Source organism: Marmota marmota, unplaced genomic scaffold, assembly GCF_001458135.2.
Source record: "Marmota marmota marmota unplaced genomic scaffold, marMar, whole genome shotgun sequence".
Taxonomy (NCBI): domain Eukaryota; kingdom Metazoa; phylum Chordata; class Mammalia; order Rodentia; family Sciuridae; genus Marmota; species Marmota marmota.
This window is the reverse complement of record NW_025999968.1, coordinates 24,202,293-24,219,663: the sequence shown is the minus strand read 5'-3', so window position 1 is coordinate 24,219,663 and position 17,371 is coordinate 24,202,293. Positions and strand designations below refer to the sequence as shown.

Here is a 17,371-nt window from a genome sequence, read left to right as displayed (position 1 = left end):
AATATTGTTCTTGTAGTCTATTTATATCCAGGGGGAAGTGGAATGCTTTTTTTTCCTATCTAGAAAGTAATTTACACAATATCTTTAGTTTCCTATAATAGTGGTAAAGATTTAGTATTTAATTTTACTGGTTTGTAATGACCTTTCCTGCCAAGTCCCTCTGAGAAGTTCTTTAAATCTGAAGTTTACCCTGGTTCAGTTTTTGCTCTCTATGTTGCCTGCATATTCTCTTTCAAGGAAGTCTATTCGGGACATGAGTGTAGATTTTAATCAATGTGGTATCATCTCAAACTATGCAATTCTTTCCAAGATTTAGCCTCATTCTTCTAAGTGTTTTCTAGCAACTAAGTTGTCATATTCAGCAAACTCAAAAGCATGTTATTTTTCTCTTCTAAACCTGTGTTATCTTTGTTACTTGCATATTCTATCTCAGTTGAAGACATTACTTTCAGTCCAGGTACCTCCTTTTTCCCTCTACACCTTCAGTACCTTTGTAGTAAATAGTGAACCTTACTCAAAAGCAAGTCTGGCATTTCCACAGCTCTGGGGAGATAATCTCTAAGTTCTCGAAATGTATCTGTGAAGAATATCTTTGTTTAGCTAGAATCTTTGGCCATACTTAATAGTCTTAACAATGTAATTTATAGGAGTACAGACCACAGTGTAAGCTCAGCCTCCAGAGGAGCTGGAGACTGAAAGCAGTATGAGCAGTCAGCTATGCTTTAATTAAAACTGAACACCAGGGCTGGGGATGTGGCTTAGTGGTAGAGTGCTTACCTGGCATGCGTAAGACCCTGAGTTCTATCCCCAGCACCATTCACTCACTCACACACACACACACACACACACACACACACACAAATTTAATAGGCAGTAGAAAACAAAACAACATCAGAAATTGATATAAGGGCTTAGATGAGCATCTCTGTTTGGAAGTATTTCTGTGCATATTGTTACACATTGTTGCCAGGAAAAAAGTTAGCCTTTTCCATTGTTTCCAGTGCAGAGGATAACTAGAAGTTTCATGCTTTGAACTTTTGTGGACTCTGTACCATCAATCTTTTCCTATAACTGATTTTAATCTATATACTTTTTCAGTAAAAGATGGTAACTATGAGTTTAAAAGCTTCCATTGAGTTCTATATGCTCTTCTAATGAATAAACAAACTTGAGAATGGTCTTGGGGATCCCTGAAATTACAGTTTGTGTCAGAAATGAGAGTGGTCTTGGTGACTCCGTAACTATGTACTGCCAAACACCATTACCCTTCTCTGTCAAAATCTAAAATAGTTACCAAAGGTTGCTGCTTCCTCCTGAGAAATTTCTTAATTTGGACATCCTTTTCAACTCTACAGCTTCTATTTAATCAGGCCTTCATCAGATTTTTTACCTGGCATATTATAGCTGAGTCTCCCACCTTCTTATTTTAGCAACCACTTTTATGGCACTTTAGAAATAATTTCACTCTTAAGGTAGTTCTTTCCATTTTACACTCTTAAGGTAGTTCTTTCCATTTATAGATAGGAAAGATGAGGCATACAGAAGTTAAATAACTTGCTGAAGAATACACGATTCAGAGTTTATTCACTCTGCCATGCTGCTTCTCAGTATTGCCATATTATATTTTATCACTCCCAAGGTACACACCTTTGCTTCCTCTCTCGCTGTAATGTTACATTTGAACCAAAAATTTTTTCACATCCAAGGAGCATAAGGAGACTCCTTCATGATTTTGGTACTGGTTCCTTCTAGTAGGAATGCCCTTCCTTTTCCCTCTGGTTAAGAATGTGTATTCACATCCCATTTCAGCATCTTGTAGCACTTGACCTCAGGTAAGTTATAAAACATCTCTATATTTCACTGTTTTCTTTTGGAAAACATGAAAAAACAGTATCTATTTCATATAGTCACTTGAGACAGGAAATTTATGCACACACATGAACAAAATTCTCAGAATATTGAATGACATCTAATAAGCTCTCAATATATATTAGCATTATTTTATTTTATTAACAATTTCATCAATCTTTCCCCTTTGTGTTTTCATTGCATTTAACTTGATATTTTTTAACTGTCAATACTTTATATTGTTAAAAGTTTTCTAATTTGTATATTTTTTCCATGACAAGGAAAAAACAATATCTTGGACAAGCAATCACTTATTCACAATTTAGTGAGGATTTATTTATGCCCCAAGCACTGCTGTGCAGTTATGATACATAAATGCACTGTATATATATTCTGCCCCCAAATAGACTTATGAGGGAAGGATTAATTGGAAATCTTTATGAACTTTGAAAGTTTTATGTGCATTTTATTGAAAATTTAAAAAAGCCCAAACATTTCACTCTGGTATCAGTGACTCATAGTTCACATATAAAAGGAAGGGGAAATTATATACCTAGTTAATATCACCAGAATTTGTGAAGAGGTTATAGAGGTGGATGGTTAAGGAAGAGAGAAAACAACTAATATTCAGATTTCTATTTTGTTCTAGCTTAGTTTTACATCTACTTTCAACCTTAATTTTTTCAAATCCTTACAGTAATTTTTAGCCCCTTTTAAATTCAGAAGTTAAAACAATTCATTGCTGGATGTTTCACACTTAGGACAGATCCAGACCTGTGACTTAATAATCCCATGTTTTTTCTTCTACCATTTGTGCTATGATGAAGGGTTTGGGGTCTCATCCTTGGAAATGTATGCATTTCAGTTATATGGGGGACTCATTATAGCCAGTATTTTTAGACTTTTGTCATCTTCACTGGAAATACAAATCCTCACCCATAATTTCCTTTCTGAGGTACTATGGATAACAAAAGTGCCATAAATTGCCCTTGTATGAGAAATAAGGAAGAAACCTCACCAAACAAAAATAGCGTCATCAATTCATTATTAGAATTTCTTTTTTTAAAAATATTTTTTTAGCTATACATGGACACAATAGCTTTATTTTGTTTATTTGTTTTTAATGTGGTGCTAGGATCAAACCTAGTGCCTCACATGTGCAAGGCAAGCGCTCTGCCACTGAGTCACCACCCCAGCCCTCATTATTAGAATTTCTGTAGAATAAAAATTAAATATACTTTGATGCATTTCCATAAATTAATTTATTTTCTGACCACACATTTAAAATGATCTGGAGCACCCTCTAGTGGATAATAATAGCACTGAAATGAGGAATTTCTATTTTTTAACAATGGAAATTTAAATTTTTTTCTGAAATCTATAGGGTTATGCCAGTTGTTCTTAGCCATTTCTAGATAAAATTCTTGTTCTCATTTTAAATTAGAAAGTTTGAGTGGAGAATAAAAGAAAAGTATAATGTCACAGAAAAGTTAAATGAAAAATCATACTGTCAAATACTAAGCATTGTCCAAATATACAATTTTCAAGATTTTAACCTAACAGATTTAATTTTTTAAATGTTTGACTTTTGTTAAAATAAAAATTATGCTTCATGTGTAGATAGAGCACATACTTCACATCCATGAGGCCCTATGTAAAATTCCCAACACCAGTAATAACAAAAGCAATTAGTTGAGTGGTCCATGTATAAAATTCTAATTCTGTAAATTGACTCAGGGGTTAGGCACTGGACATTTAGTCAGGGAGACAGAGAAAATAATGTTGTGGTCCCCATATAAACCAGCTGGGGAAGTAGTTAATCAGGCAGTGTGACTTGGGCTAAAAGGCCTTAGTATAATTTCATTGTCTTTCTCAAAGATCAGTAACTCTTGTGCCATAGTTTTACTTATAATATTTGTCTTTTAGTTATCTTTACTTAACATTTTCTTTTGTTCCTTAGAAATTCAAACATAAGCTAATTTTATATCATCATCAGTAAACAGATGTGCCTAGCATATCATTGATGCACACTGTGTATTTAGAAAATTAATGTTTGTTAGCAAGAAGAAAATGCTGACTTACCACATTGGAGGTAAAACTAGCAGTGAAGCCTGATCCAGACTTTTGCAAGGGTCTGCAGGAATGAGCAAGTTGTAGCAGACAGCTTCCAAATTGCCAGTTTCCATGTGTATCCTTTCAGAAAATTGCTCACCTCCCCTCTGTACTTAAGCAGGTATTCTCCTTTGTCAGCTTGCCTTTCTACAATTCTCCTTTCCTCATTTTCACAAAGAAAAACACACTTTCACCGTTCTGACTTTTATATTGCATTTCTCCAGGACACCAAACCTCCATGATGGGACTGGGGATGTTGCTCAATGGTAGTATGTTTGCCTACCATGTGCAAGACCTTGGGTTCCATCTCCAGCATCACAAAAAATAAACAACAAAAGACACCTCCATGTCATGTTTTTAGAAAGTTAGTGGCAAATTTTTCGACAAATCAGGTAGTTTCAAAGTTTTGCTTTCAACAAAAGTAAAGGAGTCCCAGTTCAGTTGTCAGCTAATGATTCATATAAAATATTTTTGATGATGGATCACTAAGTGATTTGGGGATATAACTCAGGAAGAATTCAAAGTGGGAGACATTGCTATAGCAAAATATTTAATTCTCATGTACTTATATAAGTGAAGGTTTTTCTCAACTCTTATAAGAATACAAAATAAGAATAAAATTGATATTGAACTCTGACTTATCCTAGCAAGAAGTAATATTCGTCTATAGGTATATGAAAACAAAAGCTCATTTCATTATAGTTCCTATTAATTTTTACTTCTTATGTTTAATAAGTATCAAAATTATAAGTTATTTTTGGCCGATTTTATACTAATAATATTTTTGACAGCTGAATCCCAAAGTTATTTGAATACCACAGAGAAATTTAATATATATGTGTCTGTGTGTTCCAAAAAAGTATGATAAGATGATTTAAGACAAAAAAAATGTTTTCATGCATAAAAATATATTAGGATAAAGTTACATGGAGAAGTAGAATGTAAATAAAAGGAAAAATAAGAATATAAAACTTGTGCCTGTTAAAGAAGAGTTAGTGTATGAATTTTAAATGAACACAACCTGTATAACTTACTCAGTTTTCCCAAATGTGGGCTATGAAGGGATTAAAAATAAGAAATACAAGAAATAAAGAAAAGACTCAATTATAAGTAGATAGCGGGACTCAGTGGGCAAGTCAGTCATGGTAGGTTCTGACCTCTAACAATGATTGAGAGCCTCTGTGCTTTATTTTATAGGCAAGAACATCAAAGGGATTTATTGTGAGAAAAAACTTCAAGGTAAACAAGTATAGCTGTGGGGAAAATAGCCTAATTGGAGGCTTATCAACTTGCTCAGTATTTCTTCCTCCTCCCCGCATTTAGTGCTTCAAGGCTATTTAGTCACACTGATATCTTTTCCACCTCCAAACAGCTGCATTTGAACCTGGGGCTGTTTGAACCAATAAATTAATTCCATGGAACATAGACTCCTCTTTGAGCAGGGTGTCAGCAGGTTACTGAGCTATCAGTCTGTGAATGAATTTTAAATCATCTTTGGATCTGAATCTTCTGAGCCACTCATCACCTCATTAACTCCATTCCTGTAGAGTTCACTGTAATTAGCTTTTCACATCTTTTATCCTAATCATATAAAACTTTAATACTAATTTCTTCAAACATATTTTTATGATGGTACCTTTCCCTTCAATATTAACAGTCTTGTTTTAAATTTTGTCTCTAAGTGAAACACTTTCTTGTGCACGTAGTGATAGTCAAAAATCTATTTTGACTAAAGGCAAAATAGAATTTTGACTATCATTGCCTGTAAAGGCAGGCCATATTTTTTGGCAAGTTATTCTGTAGGGAAAGTTAAAACTATACTTCCCTTGTGTAGAACTTAAGGGGGGGCACAGAAAACTCAGTATTGTATTTTAATGGTCAAAATTAATTTTAAAAAAAAGCTACAGTAAAAATAAAAACTTTAAATAAAGATAGGTTCATAACATGAGCTGATGGAATCATATCAGGTCTTTATGAGGCAAAAGGAAAAGTCAGACTGATTCTGTCTCTGAAAATCAGAGATAAGTATAAACTTAGAACAATGGTCACCCCATTGATAATATAAAATGGTATTAATGTGTTTCTTTTGTTTTCTGTTTCTAGGGATGTATTGATATCTCCATCATTGTGGCAATATGCTGTCCTCCTCAACCGATTCAATTATCCTTTTGAACTGGAAATGGATTTATATTTGAAGGGCTATCACCAACTCTTTCAAGGATCTTTACCCTACTGTCCTAAATCACTAAAGTGTTACCTCAGCAGAACTACAGACCGTTTGCCTTCAGAAAGACACCAGTTTGGTAACCTGAAAAAATACTATCTCCTGAATGCTGCTTCTCTTCTCCCAGTACTAGCTCTGGAATTACGGAATGGGGAGAAGGCTCTAGATCTATGTGCTGCTCCTGGAGGCAAATCATTAGCACTGCTACAATGTGCTTGGCCAGGTAGTGTGCTTTTATTTCCTCGATTAACAATTGTTTCATATCTGTATGTTAAAAATTCTTTGAAAGTATATGGGAAGAAATGTAAGATTGAGTTTGCAAACTTAAGAAACTTGAAAAGCACTGTGGACAAGACTGGAAACATTAGCTGAATGATGCAGTGTAAATAACACTTTTTCCAGCTTCCTAACCCTAACAGATAATTGGAAACAAAATTTTAACATTTTTTGAACACAAATCTACCAGATATGAATATGAGTGCTATTAGCCAGTGACACAGGCTTTTTAAAATTTTGTTGTTTACTTTTTCTTTTTTTTTGTGTGTGCTAAGTAGGTGCTCTACTACTGTACTTGAAAATCTTGTATTAAAATCACTTCATACATTTCTGCAACAAAACATGTACATTTAAAATTATTTTACTGTACCTGTCCAACAGAAATATAATATTTTTTTTTAGTCAGCTTTTTTACTGCTATGACCAAAAGATCTGACAAGAACACTTTTAGAGAGGGAAAAGTTTATTTGGTGCACACAGTTTCAGAGGTCTCAGTTCATGGACTTCCAATTTTATTGCTCTGTGACCAAGATGAGGCAGAATATCAAGGTAAAAGGATGTAAAGGAGAAAAACAGTTTAGGGCATAATAATCCAGAAGCAGAGAGAGCTCCACTCACCAGGAACCAAATATATACCCTGAAGTCATACCCCCAGTGGTCTACATCCTCTAGCCATACCCTACATGTATATAGTCACCACCCAGTTAAATCCTCCCAAGTGGATTAATGCACTGATTAAAGGTTCTCATAACTACTCATTTCACATCTGAATTTTCTTCTATTTATACAAGAGTTTAGGGGGAATACCACATATCCAAACCATAACAATTATGGAATACATATTAAAATATTTGAATAGTCATCAGGAAAATATAGAAACAGGTGAAATTAATTGAATGTTATTCAAAGTTGTATATCAACATATGATCAAAATAAAAATGTTTACTGAGGCATTTTGCATTCTTATTTTTTACAAGTCTTTGAAATTGGTTATTTTACAGAGAGCACATTTCTGTTTGAACTAACTACATTTCAAGTGCTCATAGCCACATGTGGCAAGTATGGGCCAAATCAATAAGTTCTTTTGAAATGACTTCATCATTACTATTATTACTAGTGCAAAAGTGATACACAGTTTATAAATACTGATCAGCAAGTCCACATTTATTATCTTCTTCTTCCTTTTTTTTTTTTTCTTTTTTTTCCTTTTGTGATGCTGGGGATTGAACCCAGAGCCTCACACGTGCTAGGCAAACTCTCTACCACTGAGCCAGATCTCCATCAGTTAATATTTTCTTAATGAAATAGATGATACTTTAAAAAAAATGAATTCAGATTCCCTGGATAAATATTACTTATTGCTGGATAAGATAGAGTTCAGGTCGGACGGGAAGATGGCGGCGAGGGGAGTGCATTACCCCCATGTGCTGCTTCACTGTGTGGGAGTATGACAAGTCAGGACGGCTAAAGGATATCTTGTTAGGAATTTCCAGCAATAGTGGGGTGCTCCGGAACCTGGAGGAAGGATTTCCATCGCACAAGGATCGGCTACGGGGACTCAAACGCGAGAGGTTTGTCGCACGGAGGGTAACACGGCTTATTCAGCAAATCGCCCCGCGGCTAGAGTCTGCAGCGCGCGCTGGGATAGAGACGCAGGGTTACAGCGCTGCAGTTTCTGCCAGCCGTGCAAGCACCGTACTCAGGGCTGAATTCTGCGTTCGAGACGGGGGAAAGGAAGCGGTCCATCTCGGTTCTCCACACCGGTCAGACCACAGAGGAGGCCAGCAGCCACCATGATGGTAAACTGACGTCACCTACCCTGTTTTAGACTGACCGCAGCTCATTCAGCCATAGATCAGGTAATTTCAGGCTGCAATTCACCTGCGGCTTGCAGACAGATTGCTAGGGTTCAGCGCCTGGGTGCTTCTTAGAACCTGAGCTTATCGGAGCGAACACCGAGCGCGGGGCGGCCGAGTTCCGGCTCCCGGAACCGTTCCGCGGAGCCTGCGGAGGCTGCTTCTCGGACCCTGCTCCTATCAGAGCATACAACAAGCACTAAGCAGCCGAATTCCGGCTCCCGGAACTGAGCCCGCGGGGACTGCTTCTTGGAGCTTACACTTATAGGAGCTTACACCGAGCACGGAGCGGCCGAGTTCCGGCTCCCGGAACTTCCCTAGACCGGGGCTAGGAGCCCGCGGAAACTGCTTCTCCGTCCGGGTCCTGCTGAGGGCCGGTCAGGACTCACCCGTTGCTTTGGTTGCCCGGCAAGGGGAACGAAATGCTGCCATTCGCATAGGATACCAACATGGCAGAGATCTGATGTCAGCAGAAAGCGGCGGAGGAGAGAACTTCATCAATTCCAGCGGTGACATAAGCAGTTGGTCTCCTGGTAGGGGGGGTGAGGCACAGTCACCCGAGTCTCCTCAATTTGTCGTTGAGCCAGAGGGGAGAAGCCGGGCCGCTGCCAGCGCCCGGAGCAGGCCCAGCGGCTCGCCAGCGTGGTGACCGTGTGGCCCCAATTGGAGAGGAGGCGGAGCGGAGCCACCACTCGCACCCGCAAGGTGGGCAGACCCGCGACCCAGTGGTACATGGGCATGGTAGGAGGGGCAGGGCAGAGCCGCCGTTCGCGCTTGCAAGGTAAACAGACCTGTGACAGCCGGGCAGGTCAGGCCCAGTGGCCTGCCAGTGCGCTACACATGTCACCCCAACTGGAATAGGGGCAGAGCAGATCCTTCTCCCACGCCCGGATCAGGCCCTGCCAGTGTGGTGGTCACGTGACCCTAATTGGAGTGGGGGCGGAGTGGGGGCAGAGCGGAACCTCCACTCGCGCCCGCAGGGTGAGCAGACCAGTGATCAAACTGCAGATCAGACCCAGGGGTCTGCAGGCGTGGTAGGAGGGGCAGGGCAGATCCGCCGCCCGCGCCTCCAAAGTAGGCAGACCTACAACAGACCGGTGGATCAGGCCCAGGAGCCTGCCGGCATGGTACAAACACCACCCTAATTGGAGTAGTGGCGGAGCAGAGTCACCGCCCGTGCCAGGAACAGGCCCAGCGTCCTGCAGGCGGGGTAGTCACGACACCCCATTTGGAGTAGGGGCAGAGTAGAACCGCCGCCCGCGTCTGCAGGGTAGGCAAACCTGCAACCGACTGGCGGATCAGGCCCGGTGGCCAGCCGGCGTGGTACACTCGTCACCCCAATTGGAGTAGGGGCAGAACAGAGCCGCCGCCAGCTCCCAGAACAGGCACAGTGACCTGCCGGCGTGGTAGCCACGACACCCCAATTGGAATAAGGAGAGAGCAGAGCCGCCGCCCGCACCTGCAGGAAAGATACGCAAGCAGTATGAAAAGACAAGGAAAGAAAGGACCACAAGCAATGCAGGTCAACGCAACTTTAGAAGAGGTAACAGCTGCAGCAGATGGAATGTCAGATAAAGAATTCAGGATATACATGCTTCAGATGATCTGGAGTATCAAGGAAGACATTAAACAGCAAAATCAGACAATGAAAGATCACTTCGACAATGAATTACGCAAACAAATCCAGGAAGCAAAGGATCAACTATACAGGGAGATAGAGGTTATAAAAAACAAACAATCAGAAATCCTAGAAATGCAGGAAGCAATAAACCAACTTAAAAACTCAATGGAGAATACTACCAGCAGAGTAGAACACTTAGAAGATAGAACATCAGACAATGAAGACAAAGTATTTCAACTGGAAAAGAACATAGACAGCTCAGCAAGACTGTTAAGAAACCATGAGCAGAACATCCAAGAAATATGGGATAACATTAAGAGACCAAACTTAAGAGTCATTGGGATACAGGAAGGTACAGAGCTCCAAACCAAAGGAATGAGCAGTCTATTCAATGAAATAATACGAGAAAACTTCCCAGACTTGAAGAATGAGACAGAATCCCAAATCCTAGAAGCCTACAGGACGCCGAATGTGCAAAATCATAAGAGATCCACACCTAGACACATTATAATGAAGATGCCCAACATACAGAATAAGGAGAGAATTTTAAAAGCTACAAGAGAAAGGAAGCAGATTACATTTAGGGGTAAGCCAATCAGGATAACAGCTGATCTTTCAACACAGACTCTGAAAGCTAGAAGATCCTGGAATAACATATTTCAAACACTGAAAGAAAATGGGTTCCAACCAAGAATTGTGTATCCAGCGAAATTAAGCTTCAGGATGGAAGATGAAATTAAAACCTTCCACGATAAACAAAAGTTTAAAGAATTCGCAGCTAGAAAACCATCTCTTCAAAACATCCTCGCCAAAGCATTACAGGAAGAGGAAATGGAAAATAACAATGAAAACCAACAGTGGGAGGTAGGACAGTAAAGGGGGGGGAAATAATCAAAGAGGAAAACAAACCATGTTTAGTAACAGAAATAAACAAATATGGCTGGAAGAACAACCCATATCTCAATAATAACCCTAAATGTTAATGGCTTAAACTCACCAATTAAGAGACACAGGCTAGTAGAATGGATCACAAAACAAGACCCAACAATATGCTGCCTACAGGAGACGCATTTGATAGGAAAAGACATACATAGGCTGAAGGTGAAAGGTTGGGAAAAATCATATCACTCATATGGACTTCGGAAACAAGCAGGAGTGTCCATACTCATATCAAATAAAATAGATTTCAAGCCAAAGTTAATCAAAAGGGATAAAGAGGGACACTACATACTGCTTAAGGGAACCATACACCAACAAGACATAACAATCATAAATATTTATGCCCCAAACAATGGTGCAGCTATGTTCGTCAAACAAACTCTTCTCAAGTTCAAGAGTCTAATAGACCACCATACCATAATCATGGGAGACTTCAACACACCTCTCTCGCCACTGGACAGATCTTCCAAACAAAAGTTGAATAAGGAAACTATAGAACTCAATAACACTATTAATAACCTAGACCTAATTGACATATATAGAGTATACCACCCAACATCAAGCAGTTACACTTTTTTCTCAGCAGCACATGGATCCTTCTCAAAAATAGATCATATATTATGTCACAGGGCAACTCTTAGACAATATAAAGGAGTAGAGATAATACCATGCATCTTATCTGATCATAATGGAATGAAACTGAAAATCAACGATAAAAGAAGGAAGGAAAAAGCATACATCACTTGGAGAATGAACAATAGGTTACTGAATGATCAATGGGTTATAGAAGACATCAAGGAGGAAATTAAAAAATTCTTAGAGATAAATGAAAACACAGACACAACATATCGGAATCTATGGGACACATTGAAAGCAGTTCTAAGAGGAAAATTCATTGCTTGGAGTTCATTCCTTAAAAAAAGAAAAAACCAACAAATAAATGATCTCATACTTCATCTCAAAATCCTTGAAAAAGAAGAGCAAAACAACAGCAAAAGAAGTAGAAGGCAAGAAATAATGAAAATCAGAGCTGAAATTAATGAAATCGAAACAAAAGAAACAATTGAAAAAATTGACAAAACTAAAAGTTGGTTCTTTGAAAAAATAAACAAAATCGACAGACCCTTAGCGATGCTAGCGAAGAGAAGAAGAGAGAGAACTCAAATTACTAGCATACGGGATGAAAAAGGCAATATCACAACAGACACTTCAGAAATACAGAAGATAATCAAAAACTATTTTGAATCCTTATACTCCAATAAATTAGAAGATAGTGAAGGCATAGATAAATTTCTTAAGTCATATGATCTGCCCAGATTGAGTCAGGAGGATATAGACAACCTAAACAGACCAATATCAATTGAGGAAATAGAAGAAACCATCAAAAGACTACCAACTAAGAAAAGCCCAGGACCGGATGGGTATACAGCAGAGTTTTACAAAACCTTTAAAGAGGAACTAATACCAATACTTTTCAAGCTACTTCAGGAAATAGAAAAAGAGGGAGAACTTCCAAATTCATTCTACGAGGCCAACATCACCCTGATACCTAAACCAGACAAAGACACTTCAAAGAAAGAAAACTACAGACCAATATCTCTAATGAACCTAGATGCAAAAATCCTCAATAAAATTCTGGCGAATCGGATACAAAAACATATCAAAAAAATTGTACACCATGATCAAGTAGGATTCATCCCTGGGATGCAAGGCTGGTTCAATATACGGAAATCAATAAATGTTATTCACCACATCAATAGACTTAAAAATAAGAACCATATGATCATCTCGATAGATGCGGAAAAAGCATTCGACAAAGTACAGCATCCCTTTATGTTCAAAACTCTAGAAAAACTAGGGATAACAGGAACATACCTCAATATTGTAAAAGCAATCTATGCTAAGCCTCAGGCTAGCATCATTCTGAATGGAGAAAAACTGAAGGCATTCCCTCTAAAATCTGGAACAAGACAGGGATGCCCTCTCTCTCCACTTCTGTTCAACATAGTTCTCGAAACACTGGCCAGAGCAATTAGACAGACGAAAGAAATTAAAGGCATCAAAATAGGAAAAGAAGAACTTAAATTATCACTATTTGCAGATGATATGATTCTATACCTAGCAGACCCAAAAGGCTCTACAAAGAAACTATTAGAGCTAATAAATGAATTCAGCAAAGTGGCAGGATATAAAATCAACACGCATAAATCAAAGGCATTCCTGTATATCAGCGACAAATCCTCTGAAATGGAAATGAGGACAACCACTCCATTCACAATATCTTCAAAAAAAATAAAATACTTGGGAATCAACCTAACAAAAGAGGTGAAAGACTTATACAATGAAAACTACAGAACCCTAAAGAGAGAAATAGAAGAAGATCTTAGAAGATGGAAAAATATACCCTGTTCATGGATAGGCAGAACTAACATCATCAAAATGGCGATATTACCAAAAGTTCTCTATAGGTTTAATGCAATGCCAATCAAAATCCCAACGGCATTTCTTGTAGAAATAGAGAAAGCAATCATGAAATTCATATGGAAAAATAAAAGACCCAGAATAGCAAAAACAATGCTAAGCAGGAAGTGTGAATCAGGCGGTATAGCGATACCAGACTTCAAACTATACTACAGAGCAATAGTAACAAAAACAGCATGGTACTGGTACCAAAACAGGCGGGTGGACCAATGGTACAGAATAGAGGACACAGAAACCAATCCACAAAACTACAACTATCTTATATTTGATAAAGGGGCTAAAAGCATGCAATGGAGGAAGGATAGCATCTTCAACAAATGGTGCTGGGAAAACTGGAAATCCATATGCAACAAAATGAAACTGAATCCCTTTCTCTCGCCATGCACAAAAGTTAATTCAAAATGGATCAAGGAGCTTGATATCAAATCAGAGACACGCCGTCTGATAGAAGAAAAAGTTGGCTACGATCTACATACTGTGGGGTCGGGCTCCAAATTCCTCAATAGGACACCCATAGCACAAAAGTTAATAACTAGAATCAACAAATGGGACTTACTCAAACTAAAAAGTTTTTTCTCAGCAAAAGAAACAATAAGAGAGGTAAATAGGGAGCCTACACCCTGGGAACAAATCTTTACTCCTCACACTTCAGATAGAGCCCTAATATCCAGAGTATACAAAGAACTCAAAAAATTAGACAATAAGAGAACAAACAACCCAATCAACAAATGGGCCAAGGACCTGAACAGACACTTCTCAGAGGAGGACATACAGTCAATCAACAAGTACATGAAAAAATGCTCACCATCTCTAGCTGTCAGAGAAATGCAAATCAAAACCACCCTAAGATACCATCTCACTCCAGTAAGATTGGCAGCCATTATGAAGTCAAACAACAACAAGTGCTGGCGAGGATGTGGGGAAAAGGGTACACTTGTACATTGCTGGTGGGACTGCAAATTGGTGCAGCCAATTTGGAAAGCAGTATGGAGATTTCTTGGAAAGCTGGGAATGGAGCCACCATTTGACCCAGCTATTCCCCTTCTTGGTCTATTCCCTAAAGACCTAAAAAGAGCATGCTACAGGGACACTGCTACATCGATGTTCATAGCAGCACAATTCACAATAGCAAGACTGTGGAACCAACCTAGATGCCCTTCAATAGACGAATGGATAAAAAAAATGTGGCATTTATACACAATGGAGTATTACTCTGCATTAAAAAATGACAAAATCATAGAATTTACAGGGAAATGGATGGCATTAGAGCAGATTATGCTAAGTGAAGCTAGCCAATCCCTAAAAAACAAATGCCAAATGTCTTCTTTGATATAAGGAGAGTAACTAAGAACAGAGTAGGGACGAAGAGCAGGAGAAGAAGATTAACATTTAACAGGGATGAGAGGTGGGAGGGAAAGGGAGAGAGAAGGGAAATTGCATGGTAATGGAAGGAGACCCTCAGGGTTATACAGTGGAGGGGGTAGAGAGAGAGGAGGGGAGGGGAGGGGAGAGGTGGGGAGGGGGGAGGGTGGAGGATGGGAAAGGCAGCGGAGCACAACAGACACTAGGATGGCAATTTGTAAATCAATGGATGTGTAACTGATGTGATTCTACAATCTGTGTATGGGGTGAAGGTGGGAGTTCATAACCCACTTGAATCAAAGTGTCAAATATGATATGCCAAGAAATTTGTAACGTTTTGAACAACCCACAATAAAAAATTAAAAAAAAAAAAAAAAAAAGATAGAGTTCAGCATCAGTTCTGTTTGAGTTTTATTTGAAGATTTTATTTTTATACATGTAAATATTGTAGTTCACACAGAAATGGTGGGAATGTATTATAGTGTTTTCATTGGTACTTTAAATTCCTGAATTATGGTCCCAAATCACATACAGGTCTCTCATTAAGCATTATTTTGATGATATATTGAATGAGCACTGTTTAAATCCATTTTTCATTTTGTAAAAGGTGACGTATTGAAGCCAGTTTGATTGTATGTACACACACACATACATATATATAATATATATGTATATTATATATAAGTATATTTTATATATATATTTTTCATTCATATTTTCTGGAGGTATCTAAACCCTAGTGCAATTTGCTTTATGATTCTGGATGATTGGGAACCTTACTTTTTCATTTGTAAAATTGGTAAATTGCCATGTGAAAGGAGAGTCCCCACTGGAGGATTTTTTTTCTCCTTTAGGAAGTTGATCTGAAAACTGATTCTTTTGAAATTATTCTAGTCTCCTTATCCCTTAGAAAACTGGCATGTATACCCCAGGGCATGCATATTCCAATTTGAAGACTGCAGTGTATTTTTTCCTTTGAGATCACTCCCTGTTAAAATATATTTTAAAAAATTTTGTGAGAAATAAGGATCCAGCTGTACTTGGCATTGGTTCAAATCTATCTTGTCACAGCAGAAGTGATATCTCTGGAAGTGGGTCCAAGGGTTTCTCAGAGATATGGAGGAACTTGACTCAGGGCCAGAAGGATCCTTGTCTTATGTGTTGGAGAAGAACTGCAGCACATGCCAGTCAATATAGACAGATATTTATTTAGGAACGCAAAGAATACACATTTAAGAGAGAAGTCAGGCCATCTTTGAAAGTGAGAGTATACTTTCGGGTTCCCAGCTCTCCACTTAAAAGAAAATTGGTGAGGTGTGGTTATGGGGAAGTCTGTAAGGATAGTATCTTTTTAGTTATCTTAAGGTGGTTTGTAGTAATTTGGTCATTCTCAGAATTGTTAGACTGACATGACCTTCATTATCTGATCAATGGATAACACTGTAAAGCCTCCTAAATTTCAGGTTCCTCAAAATGCATCTCTCTCTCTCTCTCTCTTTCTCTGCCTTAACTATTTATTGGTCATTAGTTAACAACGCACAAGGTAGATTTAAGACTTCCCAGAAATGTGGCGGTGACAGACCTGGAAAAGCATATGAAAATTTAAGATTATATTTACTTATACTTTCTTTATGTTTGCTTTCTACCTTTTTTTAAAATTCTTTTATCTCATATTAGCTGTATATTTAACAGAAAATACTGTGTGTTTTAGAGTTCTGGTTAAAGTTCTGTTACTGAAACTTGCTATATTTTAGTGTAAGAAATCACAATAGACAAGATTGTTTTATACATTACCTTATTTTTATGATTTGGAACAAAATTTTATGGAATTGTTACTGGTGGTATTCTGGGGAATCCAGGAGATTACATTTTGATTTTAGACTACTATGTTCTTATGAGAAGATTTTAAGCAAGACATGAAATGTATTACAACAGCAAATTTTATTAGGAAAGAAAGGAAAAAACCCTCAAGGGAAAGGGTGAGTCATCTCAAAGAGGAGAGCAAGATTGCTCTCCCTTTATTCCCTAGTCTACTTGGGGTCTTAGGGAAATTTCTAGAGAGTTCCACCCAGGTGCCACCTCTTAACTTTTGATTGACAGATTGCATCAGATTATTGAGTCCTTTGCCGGGTTTCAGTTCTCGCAACTAAAAGGCTCAGGGGTCACTCCAGATAAACTGGGCTAACTGGGCTGCATGAAATAACCACATAAGAGACACAAATATCTTTTTGTTTGGGGTCGCTGTGACGGCTCCTCTGACCTTAAGGGTCTACAGAAAGAGAGAGAGCGAGAGCACATGCTGACCCCTTTTATCTAGGAGAAGTTATTTAAATGAGGCAAGTAGTCAGGTTTCAGGGGACTGAGTATCTTCATGATGTTCACTGTCACACGTTGACTGACATCTGAGTAGGCCACACCCAAGGGCACAGTAAGAGAATGGGACACACACAAGGCACTTCCATGGAAGATTCTATCCTAAACAAGGCAAAGGGTTATATTACAAAGGAACAGGTGAGCATAGCTTCATCCATGGGGCTGTAGCAAGACATCCATGCACGAGACACCGACCCTCACACCCAAGAAGGGTGAGAAAAGTTCTGCCACATTTCTTTTTTTTTTTTTTTTGGAATTTTTTATTTGGTGGTCAAAACA

At 38.5% G+C, this 17,371-nt stretch overlaps 1 protein-coding gene across 5 annotated transcripts in view; it reads left to right on the top strand.

Moving 5' to 3' along the window:
* Positions 1-17,371, top strand: part of Nsun3 (NOP2/Sun RNA methyltransferase 3) — a 71,588-nt gene that overhangs the window by 3,253 nt on the left and 50,964 nt on the right. For 4 of the 5 annotated variants that reach the window (XM_048803492.1, XM_015478624.2, XM_015478625.2 and 1 more), the window contains one exon: positions 6,064-6,407. In XM_048803492.1, the coding sequence (XP_048659449.1) occupies positions 6,064-6,407 (344 nt within the window). Of the gene's footprint in view, positions 1-5,332; positions 5,433-6,063; positions 6,408-17,371 lie in introns of all 5 variants that reach the window. The other variant, XM_048803493.1, reaches the window with a different exon arrangement.